This window comes from Gouania willdenowi, chromosome 18 (genome assembly GCF_900634775.1).
Source record: "Gouania willdenowi chromosome 18, fGouWil2.1, whole genome shotgun sequence".
In the NCBI taxonomy this organism is placed as follows: domain Eukaryota; kingdom Metazoa; phylum Chordata; class Actinopteri; order Blenniiformes; family Gobiesocidae; genus Gouania; species Gouania willdenowi.
Window position 1 is genome coordinate 12,503,870 of NC_041061.1, and position 17,018 is coordinate 12,520,887.

At 36.8% G+C, this 17,018-nt stretch overlaps 1 protein-coding gene across 9 annotated transcripts in view; it reads right to left on the bottom strand.

Moving 5' to 3' along the window:
* The window catches only part of LOC114480492 (adhesion G protein-coupled receptor L3), a 372,070-nt gene that overhangs the window by 71,790 nt on the left and 283,262 nt on the right, over window positions 1–17,018 (bottom strand). For all 9 annotated transcript variants that reach the window (XM_028474684.1, XM_028474691.1, XM_028474685.1 and 6 more), the window contains one exon: window positions 3,329–3,512. In XM_028474684.1, coding sequence (XP_028330485.1) covers window positions 3,329–3,512 — 184 coding nt within the window. The remainder of the gene's footprint in view (window positions 1–3,328; window positions 3,513–17,018) is intronic.

The window sequence follows — 17,018 nt, forward strand, 5'->3', positions numbered from 1 at the left end:
TCACGCTACAGTAATTGAGTTGCTTTTATGGATACTTGTACTTTTTGGAGTATATTTCTAAATCAGCCATTTTACTTGTACAAAAGTACGTTTTAAAATAAGTAATTTGTTACATTTCTACACCCAACCGTTAGTGAGTAAATTATTACTTTTTATCTTAAAATAATCAACGGACACTGTGAAACTACTAATCAAGTTACAGTAAATAAGAGTTTTAGGGTTGCTGGTCAGATGCGGACACAAGATTTATTATATCAAAGGGTTTTGGGGAGCAGACTGGGATGGAATTCAGGGGTAAATAAGCTTTCAGTGTGAGTGCCTCAGTGAATCTGCTGCTGTCAGTGTTATGCATGTTTCTAATAGCGGTAGTTATAACATAGCAGAGCCTCCTCAGGCAGAGGCCTTGGTGTGTGCTATCAATGTATGATGGTATCTGGCCTGATTAGGGCAGTCTGACCAGAACTAACCAGGAGAGTGTTCTGTATTTACATCAGGTAGGTTCATGGTATCTCGTTTGCGGGATGGTGGCGTTGTATTTCCCTTCAGATTCTGACACGCTAACTCTCTCTACCCTCCACTGCTGTTGTGAAATAAGTAAATAAGAAAACTTCCTTTTCAAAATAAGATATCACATCGTATCAATCTTCTGAACCCAACTTCTCATAACTTGTGGTATCATGAACTCAGTGTATTGTCCAGAATACATCAGTGACATGTTAGTCAGGTCTGAACCCAGCAGGTCTCTCAGATCTAAGGACACAGGTCAGATAGTGGAGCCCAGAGCTCACAGTAAACATGGTGATTCTGCGTTTAGTTGTTATGCTGCAAAGAATTAAAACAAACTGCCAGCAGAGCTAAAGTCAGCATCTAATGTGAACATTTTTAAATCAAAGTTAAAGCCACTCTTTTTCTTGATTTTAAATGTTTTTACTGATGATTTAAAATGTTTTTCTCGTTGTTTAATGTTCTTATAGATTTTAAGCTGTTCAATATTTTCTGTTGCACTTTTTGATCAATGCGCTATACAAATACATTGGCCTTTCCTTGCCTATTGTACCACCTCTTTCACAAAGCTAAAATACATACTTTAATTTCATATTGTTAATTATGAAATGTCTTAATTTTCTGTTTCAGTTTCATCTCACGCATCCATTCTGATTTCCTCCCCCATCAGGGAAAACTAATGACATAACTTCTATTATGTGCGTCCTCGCCCGGATATTTATGCACGTAAAAATGAGCAGCGATCCCTAATCTGCACGACTAGTGGTTAATTCCAACTCATAATTGACAGGAATATAAACACAATCATGTGAGATAATTGTCAATTCACGGCTTACTGCCATCAGCCATCAGGCGTTACGCCAGGCTAAACCTCCTGTGAGGGGGGAATAGGTATTACTGCAGTGACCTTCACACTTGATCCACCACCAGGAGAGCCTGGCTGTCAATAAGAGGATACCCTGGATCAATATCTGCCTGGTGAACTTTCTAACCCCTGAACGACAGGTAACACCCGTGTGTGGTGACAGTTAAAAGAGCATAGATTTGGCTTTGTGAATTCACATTGAACTTAAAATTATCTATGGTATCCAAGCAACGGTCATTTTGTCGACTAAAAAATGTCATCATTGTTTTTGGCGACTACATTTTTAATCGACAATACTGAGAAGATGACTAACTAAACAGAGTTCCTACAGCTTCAGTCAAATTAAATGCAATACTTATAAGACTGTTTACTGCCATTTAAAATAAATTTAAGACCAACTTCACAGTAAACAATTAAGGGGAAAAAAATGCAACATCAATTACAAAGATGGCCTCCAAAGTAAACACGCAAAAACACACAAAAAAACAGATTAAAATAATCAAAAGCACTCCACAAAACCAACAAAATGACAACAAAAATACAAATATAAAAACCATTAAGAAAAATCTTTAAAAAAAACAAACAAAAATAAACCTTATTTTTAGGTTCATGAATTTAATGCCTTTAAAGATTTTTTAAGGATTAGTGTGAACCCTGATTAAAGAATACATGTAAAGCAAAAATCATATCAACATCCATTAATATTTTTGTTAACTAATAAAAACTAAACTACAATCAGAACTAAGTTTCTTTTTTGGATGGTATCAATCAAAATTACTTTTGTTTTGTTTTGTTGTGTGGTTGCTTAAAATAAAAACAAGTTGCATTTTAGTCAAAAGACTATGACTAAAACTTAAGTCCAAATATGCTGTGTCGACGGTAATAAAACAGACACTATATCATCCTGATACCAAAACATTGAAAGAGCTCATTCAACCCAAGTTAACAAAGTTTACCCCTTAATCACATGCCTGTATTGATATAATTTGTTTACTAGTTTACATTTTCTTGCCAATATTCTCTCTCTCTCTGTCTAAAAAAAAAAAAAAAAAAGAAAATCCCAAAAGTAGTTTGAATAAATAAGTGCATTAAATACTAAAATATTGCATGAAAAGCTAGGAGAACTTTAAAAGAGAACATGGAATAACCAGAACGTGTAAGATCGCCTCCTGGTGGTAATTCCTTTGTTTTTTAAATCTTACAAACATTTACCCATAGATTATGTTATTTTTTATCATCATATTTAGATAGAATACTGGAGCTCATTAGTTCCAGATCCAAAACACACCGCCCGGGCAACGAAGGAGTGGCTTCGTAAGAAGCATTTCAAGGTCCTGAAGTGGCCTAGCCAGTCTCCAGATCTCAACCCCATAGAAAATCATTGGAGGGAGTTGAAAGTCTGTGTTGCCCAGCGACAGCCCCAAAACATCACTGCTCGAGAGGAGATCTGCATTTTGTCTCTCATAGTTGAGGTATACCTATGATGAAAATTACAGGCCTCTCATCTTTTTAAGTGGGAGAACATGCACAATTGGTGGCTGACTAAATACTTTTTTCGCCCCACTGTATATAAAATAAAACCACTTGGTCACCCACACTGAAACAAAGGGTAGAAGGTCAATCGGGAAACTATTGCTATAGCTTCTTGCAGCGCATTCGTCATTACACTTCATTTAAGGTGCAGTGGTAAATAACTGGGTTCTGTAGATCTTTGAAATCAAGCTTCTCCAACAGAAACGTACATGACGTGGCATAATAAAAAGGCTACTATTGACGGACGAATATTGTAATGAGTAGTGGTCTTTACTGCCAAGTCATCACTTCGGAAAGTCTGAATACTAAGAAAGTCATCAGAGTGCGATGACTTTATATCTAATCTCCATTAAGCTTTTTCTATTACAATGACATCTTCAATATGCCAATATTGAATTACAGGTAAAGGGTTTAGCATCTACTTACGGATATTGTCTGTGTTCTCCTGCACAATATCCGTCTTCAGCAGGTTATCGGCGAGGACGAAAGCCCCCTGCTCCACCGTGTCCAGCAGCATTGTAGCCGCCTTTAGCTGCTCTGCTGTGCTTAGCCCCCTCCATGCAGCCTGGGCCTGTGGCTGAAGCAGATTGTTGACTGTCTCCACCATTGCCTGAAGAGAAACAGAAATGTTAAAGAGAAACTTAATAGAAGGTTAGAGAAATCGAGTAAACAATAACAGTACATAGGAATAATCTTTTGACATCAACCTTTTTAAACTCTAAACTTTTTCAACTTTGAGCAACAACTATAAGTTAAATGAGCTGATATTGTAGTAGACAATGAATTACTTATTGTGTTTGGACTTTCATCGCTCTAAATGCATTAGAGCCCATGCTCGCTAGCCTCGAGACCTGGTCTTACATGACCCGAGGCAAAAGTCTTTAATTGGTGTGATGAATGTTCCTCCATGCAGACAATCCCAAAACACAAATGCACCACAGGAAAACAACAAATTAGAAAAGACATTTCAATAGATGCAAAAGGTGTTTGCCGTTCGGAGCTATCTGCATCTATTAGGCTCGGATCTCTGCTGCATATTAATAGCGTTGAACAAGTATTAAAGAGGCTTTAATCTCAGCGCAACAATTGCCAGAGCCATTGAGAAACAGGGAAATGAGAACATCCTTAAGACAAGATGAAAAATTAAGAACCATTAAAGATTTAAAAATGCCATTGGCAAGATTTATGACGGGAATACTAATTGGTCAAGTGAAGCAATTCATTCCTGGTATCGAGCTGCTGAACCCAAACTGATCCTGACCATCCATTTTGAGAGAGAAAAAAAAAAAAAGAGTGAATTTTACAGCTTTACAAATCAGCAGTTTGTCAAGAGATTAATGTTAACACTGCTAAGAATTCTCAGTGTACAATAGAAAGAGTCATGCAGAAAATGTGTTTAAACTTTGTTGATGTATTCTATTTCTTGAGAAGGAAGTCGCATCCAGAAAAAACAAAAACAAAACATCTAATGCCATCATCTAACATGTACAACATCTTCAATTCCCTTTTTATTGATCGGATTGGTAATATTTTCACTGGTGTTTAATCTTTTTTTTTTGTCTGTAAGTAGAATTATGTTAAAAGTACTCAATGGATTTTAACTTTAGGCTATGGAAGTTTCCAATAAATTCAATCAATATTGATTCTAGATCACTTTCTAAAATGGAAAAATCCTCATCTCTCATTATTGGTGAAATTTCAAAAACTCATATCTATTTGTAATAAACCAATCTTTCAGAAATTTGACTTTCTTAAGTCAGGATAGTTTCTCAATGACCTCAGAGAGTTTTATCTGGATCGGATCTAGATTGAGCATTTCATTGCCATTTTTCAGAAAAATAGGTGTGCCCATACATTTGGACCTAATCTATAGCTATTAATAAGTTGGGAATTTAATCCAAGCCTTTAAAATTTGAATGATCATTCGGGTGGTTCACTAAATCAATAATCACCAACTTTAGCCAGGTCACCTTGTTCCTTGTTCACATTGATATTGTAATTATTTGTACCAAAAATGGAAGATGGAGTCATTTGCTCCATGTTTAGGGGAGGCACACTTGTATCACAATGTTGATGTTTTTTTTTCTATTTTCAGGAATGGTGTTTGAACTGTTTGAATGTTCCTACTCATTTAGTATGATGACCATACATACCTTTATATCGTTATAGTTTCTGATACATGTGAAATGTACGCATTCTTTGGTTGTGCCATCCTTTACGGTCGTTTTTTTTTTTGGCTACATTTTTGGTACAAACGTTCAAAATATCAATAGGAAGAAGGCAAAATGCGAGCTGGCAAAAAAATAAAAAATAAAAATATACCATTATATTGTCTACCACCCTAATGGTACCATGATCAGGATCACTGATCCAGATAACTACCAATATCTGGCAAAGAGGACTATCTGGTGCTTGGTGGAGGTTGGCGCTCTCCTAAACATGTCTCCTCGACAGCATGAGGATATCGATGAAGACGATAAGAGAAACCACATTCTACTGTGTGTTAAACAGAATCCTGAATAAAGGGTTATTGAAAACACTCTGACTTTAGACCATAATGCACAACCGCCCCTCCAAAACCTTACAATGTACGACTGCTCGTTTGCTTGGCGTTACTGTGATAGTGAGAACAGATGCAGTACTGATTGTACTGAACTCTCCAAGGCTGGTGGGGAGTTTCAAACACTGCCAGACGGCTCTTCCCCATTCAAAAACCCAACCTCACACACATTACAGCGCCCACACTGACACAGCTGCACACGCTGCGCGGCTGACGCAAGAGCGAGCACACACCTCTGCACCTGCTGGCACGTTGAGTCTGAGGGGTGTACGCGCACGGGCACGCACGGGCAGTTTAAAATTCCTCATTATCTTAAGATCATCTCCAATGGTGCCTTTTCACATTTAGCACAAGGCAAAGGTTGATCATGTTTATTAAGGGAGATTTTTCACTTTAGCCATTGACATTATTGAGACCAAGGTTTTCTTTCTCTTGTTCAGTTCTTGTCAAGGCAAACACAAAGACAAATAAACAGGAAGCTCAGCAACCAAAGGGTTAAATTGAGGATAGCGGCATATACAAAGGCCTCTAGATAAACATTAGTAAGTAAACAAGCACGGGTAGCGTATACAAGCATCATCTAATATCAATATTAGTATAGAAATTGGTTTTCACACTGGCCCTTCAGGGTAGTTTTAATACAAGCTGAATGAAAGCAATAAAGATGACATTGACTCACTGAATACCAAATCACGATGACACACACACACACACACACAAAGTCATTAAGGTTATTAATATGCATATAGCATGCCAATTTCATCTCATTTAAAGTAGTGAATGAAATTATGACTTAAAGACCGTAGAGTATTGTCCCGACGTCGGGACGCAGGTGATTGACAGCACACGTTCCGTGATGAGCCACTTGAGTATTCGTCTCCTATCTCCAAATACAGAGATGTCTTCTTTAGTGTTTGTGATCATTGGGACGAAGCTGCTTTTGTGTTGCTGGAGTGGGGATAACCTACAATAATTGCGTTTGATGGATTTCATGAAAAACATGATTTGGTCAATCAGGATTTAGTTCTACGCCTTTTATTCAATATAATAGTAAACAAACCAACAATCTAGCCAGGCATTATGGCCACAAGTCAATATCAAACACAACTTGGGAATTACTTTATATTCTATTTGTACTTTCTACTCAATTCAAATTCAAATTACTTGATTTTTTGGGTTTCACCATTAAATTTGTTTAATGACATTTAGCTTTTATAAGCCAATTAACAACTATACAGTAGGTCCAGATGTATGGGCACCCCAATTTTTTTTTTTTCAAAAAAATTGCGATGAAATGCGCAATCCAGATCTGATCCAGATGAAACTGGGGTAATTGATTAACCAACTTGAAATAACTGAGTCAGATTTAATCAAGATTGGCAACTATGAGTCAAAATATGAATTTTTGAATATTTTGCCAATGATGAGATTTTGCGAGTTTATAAAACTAATCCAGAGTCAGTATATTGATACGGATCTCCTCCAACATTTAATGGAATCCTCCATTCCAAGGTTTATATTTGGTTACAATTTTCGCTACTTTTGAAGCGAATACACAGCGGTGGAAATATTACCTCCTTTACAGAAGTAATAATGTACTTGTGGTGGCCTAAAGCTGCAGACAGGACAGAGTGGGGACCCGTTATGAGACGCAAGCTCAGGCTTGATCACCCTGTAGCTGACCACCTTTGATGAGGGTGTCTAATGTTAGAAAAGCTGCAAAACCCCCTATTGATGATACGTCCCACAATGTACATCTTTCCCATATCTGAGACACAGCTCTCATGCCACTCTCAAATAAAATTCTATAAAGTACAACATTTCAACCATCACAGCCACACATGTTGTCTCATGGTAAATTTAGTAGCGACTCTAGTGTTTCACTGCAATACATACACATTTAAAGTCGTGAGAGAAAACCAGAACAAGCAAACCTCTCGCTATTGTTACCAAGTGGCCTATAGTCCTTAGCTTGTACATGTTCTTTTTTTTTTCCATGTCTTTGGAAAACATTTTAAAATTATATAAAAATGCCATACCATCAGTGCATCATTCATAAACGTAGCATAAAAAGCAACAAACTAAATACATACAAATGAATAAGATAACACATCACCAATTTCTTCAAATGTTGATGTTATTTTATAGTGCATTTAACTGTGATTGGTTAAAAAGTAGATTATCTGAAGTAATTAAATTGCACTATTCAATGCCATTCCCTTTGCAATTTTCACGATTTCATTTGTAAAGAAAATGCAGTATTTGTTACATCGCCGCCATCTCCTTACTTTCCTAAACAGTTCCAAAAACAAGGTGACATTCAAAATTACAGTTAACAGAACGTCTCCTTGGGTTTTAAATGGAGCCCACACAGGCAAAATGTGTTTGGCAACAACACAGTCATTCACCCTTTCCTTTTGCTAATGTAGCGCATGACTACTTCAGTGTCCTCATCTCGCCTAAATTTCAACTCTTAAGTGAAACCTTCTCGCCTTTTTTTTTTTTTTTTTTTTTTTAATATCCCACCCCAACACAAAACGTAATGGAAAAAGACATTATAAAACACAGGGAAAGTATCTGAAAGCTATTTCATTGGACCTTGAAGGTTAATGGATGTGTTAAGTTCAATTTAAGAGGTAATAAACACAAGGCTAAAGGCTTTTTTCTTTTTTTTTTTTTGCAAGCTGTACTATGTAAATTCTGAAACTATCTTTTTCTGGTCACAAATGTCAGTACACTATATCAGGGTTGGAGTCAATTACATTTTTTCAGTTACAATTACGTTCTCAACTACCCATGTTCAATTACAATTCAATTACAATTGCAGCGACCACCATTTTCTCCCCAATTACAATTTAATTAGGGTACAATTATTTTTGTATCCTCAGAAAGACAATTACAATTACATTCTCAATTACTGAGCCTGAAATAAATAATCTAATAAAAGCTAACCTTCCTCTTGTGTTAGCTTTCTGTTAGCATCTCTTATGAAAACGGGTCCTAAATCAGCTGTAAAATACACTAAAAACAATTATCGATCGTAATTTATTTCCTATCAATTGGTTACGTTGTTCGGCTTCCTAATCAATGAAAATATGGGTTTTAATTTAATATAATATACCTCTCGATTTCAATTTTTAAATGGTAAAATGTGGTAAAACTTGATGTGTAGAACTGTACATAAAACTGTAACACGGTTCACTTGTTTAGCGTTAAATTATAATTGACAATTTTTATAGAATTTTCATGGCAAATACAAGTCAATTATCTAAACTCAAATTAATTACATTAGAACAGCAACATATTTTTAAAATTACATTTACAATAATGCCATAATTGTAATTTATTATCAATTAGGCATTTACAACTATAATTGACCCTAACCCTGTACTAGAGCTGCACAATCAATCACATTTTTGGTTGCCACGATTAAATTAACCTGATCATTGGCAATATTTACATTTATAATACAGGTTCTGCACTCTGTAATAGTGTATTTAATCAGTTAGCCTTTGGTACAATTTACATTCTTAGGTAAATCATTTTTTTATTATTATTAATTATAAATATTCCATTTTAAAGCTTCATTTTGTACTGTAAACTGTACCATTCTAGCATTTAAATGCAAGTACCCCTCTCTGACCGACTACCACATTTTGCTCAGAATTCCGTGGGAAAAAACAAACTGTAGAGCATAATATTGGAATAAATGAGTGATGACGCACAGTTTAAGGAATTTCATTTTGTAAATAAGTGGAATGAAACAGTATTTAGTGCCTCTTGAATAGATTTATTTCTATGGTTTTTGTCATTTACCATCATCTCCCACCCTGTGTGGGGCCAAGACTGACCCTAGTATTTTCAGTTCATGTTATAATCATGTTAATGTGTCATTTTGTTGTTGTTTGTCTGTTCTTTTTAATTATACAGTACATTTTTCTCATATTTTGTGTGTTTTTGTCATCGTTTTTATGTGTTGTTGGAATTATTTAAATTATTCTCCTTTTTTTGGTGTCATTTTGGTTGTTTCTCATGTCGTTTTGTTAGTTTCTCTGTTATTTTTGTGTATTTTTCTCTCATTTAGTGTGTCTGTTGTCGTTTTTGTGTGTTGTTGGCATTATTGAAAATATTCTCTCGGTGTGTGTGTTTTAGTGTCATTTTGCATATTCTGCTGTCGTTTGTCTGTTCTTTTTATTATTCATTATTATATATCATCTTATTTTGTATGTTTTTATTGTCGTTTTGTGAGTTGCTGGTAATATTTAGTATTATTACCATTTTTAACCAAAGATAAACATTATGAATACATTTTTAATGCTTTCATTTGTACCCCCTGTAGTGCCATCGCGTACCCCTGAAGGTACACGTACCCCCATTTGAGAAACACTGTTCTAGATATCAAAAGGACCCTTTTTTTTTTAATCAGTGGCCATTAGAGGAACCGAGATTACTCCTGCAGTGCACGGTCCATTTGCAGATAAAGGAAGGTACGGGGGCAGCGGACGTACAGTCCTGGCAACGGTCCAACTCAGGCAGTACTGCGTGTGCCTCTATCTGTGCGCTGATTGATGAAATGAACTCCGGCTCTGGGAAATTGATTCTGGCTGAGGTTGATCTCCCTCTCTTTCCTTTTCCGACATGCTGCTGCTGCTGCTGCTTGGTTTTCTCTCTTTCTCAACCTTCCCTTTCCACTCTCGCACCACGGTGAGGTTTTCTCACGCTAACATTGAAGACGGAGCTCGTGAAACCTTTTGTTTATTTCCTATTGTCAACGTCACCATCAAAGGGTTGACTTTCATCCTTGCTGTTGTCTTCCATCTGATCGGGCGTCTCTTAGGAGGGGGAAGGTTGTTGCACCATATCCACCTTTTACTTCACCACACATACAGTATCTTCACTGACAATCTCTCTAGCATGTCGCTTAAATATTTTATAAAGTGCTCTCCCTCTCTCTCTCTCTCCTAAGGATGTGTGTGGTTCTTTCTGTGTTGGTGAGTGTTTATTTAAGGGATCAGGTGGCGGTGTATTGTTCTTTCCATGCCTTATGTGTCTAAGACACTCAAAACTGTACCACACTGGACTCTTTCATTATTAAATACAGTATACTCCTTTTTTTATCATCTGTACTTTCATTGTAAAGTGGCTTTGAGTTGTTTTTAAAAAAGCTCTATTACCCAATAAGGTAACACTTTAGTTTAGGGAACGCCTATAAACCATTTATTAGTTGCTTATTAGCATTAGCAACATATTGGCTCTTAATTAGTCATTATTAAGTACTTATCAATACCTTATTCTTATTAATGCCTTATTATACACTTAATAACAATCTCACAGTCCAAACAGGGTTAGGATCAAGATTAAGATTAGGATTAACATTAACCCTAATCCTGATTTACTACTAATAAGTAATAATTCTGATTTTATTGAGGGAAAACTCTTAGTTAATGGCTTAGTGGTTGTATAATAAGGCCATGCAGAATAAGACATTAATAAGTACTTAATAATGACTAATTTAGAATCAATATGTTACTAATTTGCATGATAATAAGCAACAAACTAATGGTTAATAGATGTCCCCTAAAGTGATACCGAATGGAAAATGCTAGTAACCAGTTTGAACTTTTTTTTAAAAAAAATTGAAGTTTAAAAACATATGCACTTCCAATTGGTCTTTACAGTTCATTTTTCCCTGGTTTTTCCCAGTATCTCTCTTTTTTGGACTCTTGAGTAAATCTTTATAGAAAGTAAGCATTGTAAACAAAAAAAACAAAAAATGGCATAAAGAAAGTAAATACATATTGAACTTTTTATGCAGAACTCGCCCCTATAACTGAATTGATGTGTTTCCTTTTAGGTTAAATTGATTTTAAAGTGTGGTGAAGAGGCACCAGCGCAAAAAAACAAAAACAAACAAAAAACACGTGCCATAAGATGAATTAATAAATAGTGTATGAACTTATTTTGCTTTGTGAGGACAAAACTACCACCTGTGCCCACAGAGCAAAACGAAAGAGGAATGTGACGAGTGACCTGAGTACAACTGTTATAAATTATTATGCCGCTGTGCTACGGTTGTAGAGTGTGAATTGAAATGAAACTGGATATTAGAAAGATGATTAAGAGTGAACTAAAGAGAGAATTAATCAGTCTGTTTGTGTATATATCACTGGAATGTGTGCATATATACAGCAGCTGACACGGGGGATGGATTGAAGGCAAAGTGTACACCATCAAGTTACATGAATTAAAAGTCTTTGATGAACGATGTCAGTAAAATATTTGGAGCGTTTAAAGACGATTACGAACGCAAACCAACTAAAACAAACCTGAATTATTATTTCCTCAGAGATAGCAAAAGATGGAAAACCAATCTGCAGGTTTTTGTTAGGCTTTACCTCTGGGTGTTAATGTAAACAAAGTCACAAACTCATTTTGTCAATGGGCTGTGAAGTAGAAGGTCATGTTCACACTAAACCATCACGCTTTCTGTGTCGTTCAAGATTTGATCTCCCTTAAACTATAAATAAGTCTCATCTTTAAAAGGCAATAACATAATTATGTCTCCATGTAACATTATTTTCATCATACATACATAGATCTTCTAATAAGTGCATTCACACAATTTTAGTGTCAAACTTTTAAAAACAATGGAGGGTCCTTCTAGGTCACTGGTGTCAAACTCAAGGACCGGGGGCCAAATCCGGCCGTTTAGAGCAGTGGTTCCCAACCAGGGGTACTTGAACACATTGCAATTGGTACTTGGAAACATTGATTAATCTATTTCCAACACGCAGAGTCATTATTTAAGCCTATTTCAGACACTGTACATACTTACATGATGGCAGTCATCTTTAATCGCAAATTATTAAAAAACAAAGAAAAAAAAAACTCCCAAATCCTGCAATTTTCTTCAAATTATTACACCAAATTTCCCCCAATTACATAAAAATTGGCCACATTGCTTTGATATGATCAGTTCCGTACATAGTTTATAGTTTATTTATACGTGAAAGTGCAAACTAGAGCACAACAAGAAGACAGTCATCAACATCCTCTGCCAACCAGATTGGTTGTCATAACTCACAACATTTTCCTAATTGAGCGCTTCTCATTTTCGAACTCCATCAAGGTATTGCTACCCTGAAGCCACACACCGAATATGGTTATCCTATCTTAAACAGTTTCTGAAAAAAGCTGTCGCCTTTAACACGGACGGACGGATGCACGTAGCATAAACCTATATAACCCCCTTCCACAGTTTGTGGCGGGGGATAATCATGATGATGAAAATGATAAATCTGTGGCCCACTGAAGATAAACTGCTCCGTATTTGGCCCCTGAACTAAAACGAGTTTGACACCCCTGCTTTAAGTCATATCACTAGTAGCACTAAGATTAAAGGTCAAGCAAAAGTGAAATCACAGTGCGACTAACGCTGTAGTGGTCCACATCCAACGGACCGTGGACCGGTATGGGTCCTTGGACGACTTTGGTGCGGGGCCGCAAAAAAAAAGTATGTTGTATGTTCTGCTTTTGCGCTCACTTTGTTCACTTCATTCAGTTACTGTCTACCCTTTTTGGAGGAGCTAAAGAATACCAATCAACGACTACACTGACACATACATTAGACACTCAATTATAACCGTTACCTGATCAGCAGTCACCTCTTCACAACGTGCAGGAACCACTCAGAGAGATTATTCAAGCAGAACCCTGAACTGCAGGCCAGATGAAGAGGTCCGTGTTTATTAGGAAGTTGTTATCTTTATCTTTCAACAAATTGACTGCGAGGGAAATTTTTATTATCTCGTTACAGGAGACTCCTACTGTTCCGCCTGCTATAAGGTCATCACGCCGTGGCACTCCCCTAGTCATCTTTTGCATGCAAAGGTGTCATTTTAATGAGACGTTTGTGCCTGATATCCTTTTTTTCCATTTCAGGCAAATTGGAACTGCACTTGGCTTTCTGCACGATATTCCTTCCAATACCTTCATCTGCCGGAAAATGTGGATCTTACTGTAAATTCCACATCATTAGTTTGCTTTAAAATCAACCCCCCCCCCAAAAAAAAAAAAAAAAAAACCCTTGCAGGTTTGACTGGAACAACATGGATGGACATAATCAGGGTAATGGGACACAATAATGTCACTGCCTATGAATGAGTTGCCATTAATATAACCAAAGGCAAATGAGGCAAGAAGCCATTTTTATCATGTTGGTTTACGATCAAAAGACGCAAGAAAGAGAAAAAAAAAAAAAGCTCTATCGTGTTTGTGGTTTTATATCGAGGTTAAATCATGCTCAGTGGCATCAAACTCGGCAGATAGAGAATAAAGAAATTCACGGAATTATTCACATATATTAACCCTGGAGGTGAAACTATAAATAGGACTATGGGGAAAACTTCCAGTGGGACGTTAGCGAGTAGCAGATTATTAATGATGAATTGTACCTGTTGGTTACAAGTCATCATGAAAAGCTAGAAGAGAAAGTTGGGGTAACACTTTACTAGTTTTTATACATAAGGCTGACATTACGCCGTCATTATCTGTCATTAGCATTAATAAGGTGTCATGAAGGTTGTCATTAAGTGCCGTTTGTTACCCGAACCCTTACACAAACCTAAACTCTACCTAACCCTTATATAACAGAATCCTTTTTATTATCATTGCACAAAGTACAAAGAAATTGCACATGCCACTCCCAACAAGATTCAAGTACACAGATTCAAGCCAGACAGAGAATATTATCATAAAAACAACATAATGGCAGGCATACACTGAGAAAGAGTCGTGCGTCTATTTTTGGGATCAAGCCGAGTCTCGGCTAAATTGTGTGTCGTGCATCGTGTAGTATACATGGGTTCACAAGAGACGATTAACACCTCAAAACCAGCTACCGATCAGCAATCGTATGGTCGCAAAAAAATGCTAATGACAGTGTAGTGTCAGCCTTTATGTATAAAACCTTAAGTAAAGTGTTACCTGTCAATGGCCACGTTTACATGGGAGCTTTAATTCCTCTTTAAAGCGGAATAAAAGTTCATTCCTCTTTAACTTGAAAAACATCATGTAACCGTGGCCATTCACACAGGAACAGGAAGTTGTACCCAAATCCAAGGCGTAGTAGCAAGAGTAACACATCGTTGACCACCCGTACGTGCACAGGTTCAGCAAAGGGAAGCTGACTGGTTCAAATTGTCTATGAATATATAAATATGAAAGCAAACGTTAGATTTTCCCATTTTTTTCCTGATGAATATCGCAGGATAGACTTCCTCAGTCCTGTGTTTCAATCTGGTCCACATTTCTCCCTTAACAAATGACTACCTGCACTGCTGCAATCTGCCTTCTCCTGCGGTACTGTCAGAGTCAGTTTCCAGCACGGTGCGCGGGGCTCCGAGCTAAAAAGGGGGGGGGGCACAAGCACAGCAAGCAGGTGCATCCCTCATTTGTTTTCTATTCCTCAGCTATTCCCACTTATACCAGCCACCAGGGTCCTGTTGAGAAAAACACTGGCCAATTTCCCTAATCAATGAAAGTCCCTCACAGGCAGGCGTCGCGCTCAGTCAATGCCTGTGTTTACCTAAGGCCACAGATGTTGCTTCATTATTCCAGTACGCAGAGAGAAAGCACTTCACTGTTTTCCCAAATTCGTCACCCAAACAAACTGAAGGAAAGAAGGCACTACACACCTGAGCGTCACGTCGAGATTAAAACTGGCGACAGATGAAGGATATATTACACTTTAATACCTGCACCACAGAAGCTGTCAATGTCTTGTGGTGCATTGAGTATAAAGGTGAATAATTAGCTCTTAAAGTTGCCACCCTGTTGCTATGTTACGATGGGTAGCGTGGAATTGTCAAGGCCTTTAACCCTATAACGCCCAACGTAACATATTTGATACATTTTGGAACTCTACATGATTTTCATCTTGAAAAACCTGATGTATAGAATTATATACATGCAGTACAAGGATAATCCACCATGGGACAGTAATTAGTTCAGCAGAAGCCTTTCCAGCAACTCAACAATATTGTCATTTATAAGGAAAGATGTACAGTATATGTAGTTTTAGAGGTGGTTCTTCCCAGTTTTGAAAAGATTAAGATAAAAAATATAATTTTTTTTTTACTGAAACATCAATAGGAAGAGTTACTGGGTTGATGGAGTGTGACATTAGTTTATATTTTATAATCTCTGTTTTAGTAAAACCATGTTGAACACAATGAATAAGAATATGTGAAAAAATAAGTGAAATGTTCCATTGGTGGATAACTCAATGTTGCATGAAAATAGCACCAAAAAATGTGTATAGAATTACCAATTTGTTTTTGTTATTTATTATGTTTTTGTTGGTTAAAAAAACAAGCAAACAATATCTAAGCATTGAGACCGGATGTATCAAACATGATACAAATTAAAACTCATAAATGGACATTGATATTTAAATATGTTTTTTGGTTGTTCATAGGGACCAATAAAGGCTCTACTTTCTGTCAATGATTTAATAATTCAAGCTTTACAAAGTTAAGTTGGGTTTATAGCTAGTTTCTGTAATCTATTAGACATTATCTGTTTTGCTCTGTGGACATTGTCTGTTGTGTAGTTCAGGCCCTACTTTGTTTCTGGTCACTTAGTTTTCCATTGTGTGAAGATAAAATACAATAACCTCTGCTGAATATGGTAATTGTGAGCATCATATGTGGAAAATGAAAAATCAGATGCAATATAGATCATCTGACAAAGACCTGGATGCAACCAATATTCTGGATAAAGCTGTTCCATAAAAACGTGCCCAAACGCTTCTATTGATCTTACTGTGACTGGTGGCACCAAGCTTCACATAAAAGCACGTAGCATTTTAACGTTCTCTTTGAAACTGAAATTCTAACTGATATTCTGAATTGAATAGAGCTGCTTACCTTGAATTATCTATATGTTGCTATGATTTTCAAGTACAACTAATTATGGAATTAATGTCTAGCAATGCAAGTAATAGGGTTTAGTTATAACCCTTCACTAAAATATATACATTTATTTATCAGGAGGAATGTTTTCTCACGCATGTATGCAAAATACAGTATACCCTAAACACTTCTTCCTACATACTGTATTTGTCTATAATACATATTGTCCTCCAGGTTTTAGGTGCACAAACATCCAACATGAGAATCTGTTGACAATAAGGAACACACTCAATGCAACCAAATGTGTTCTAGAGGCATCTTGCACTTGCAACACCATCTGTGCAAATTAGTATGCAGAAACATACGCAAACATGCCTTGCACTTGGATGCCGTTGTCACAATGGCCATCACACGACAAGAAATAAAGTGGCGTCTGCCGTGCACTGACAGGAATTGTCGCCGTGTAGCGTACGTGTCGCTCGACACATATAGAAAACAACATCTGCCTTAAGTGCATAGTTTAATTTAAACCATCTGCATGGAAGACAGGATGTCGACTTCCAGCCCAGTTATCTTGTCAAGGTAGGAATCATTCTGATGACAGCTAAAATGTCACCCCCAGGGATAACAAAATCACTGAGGC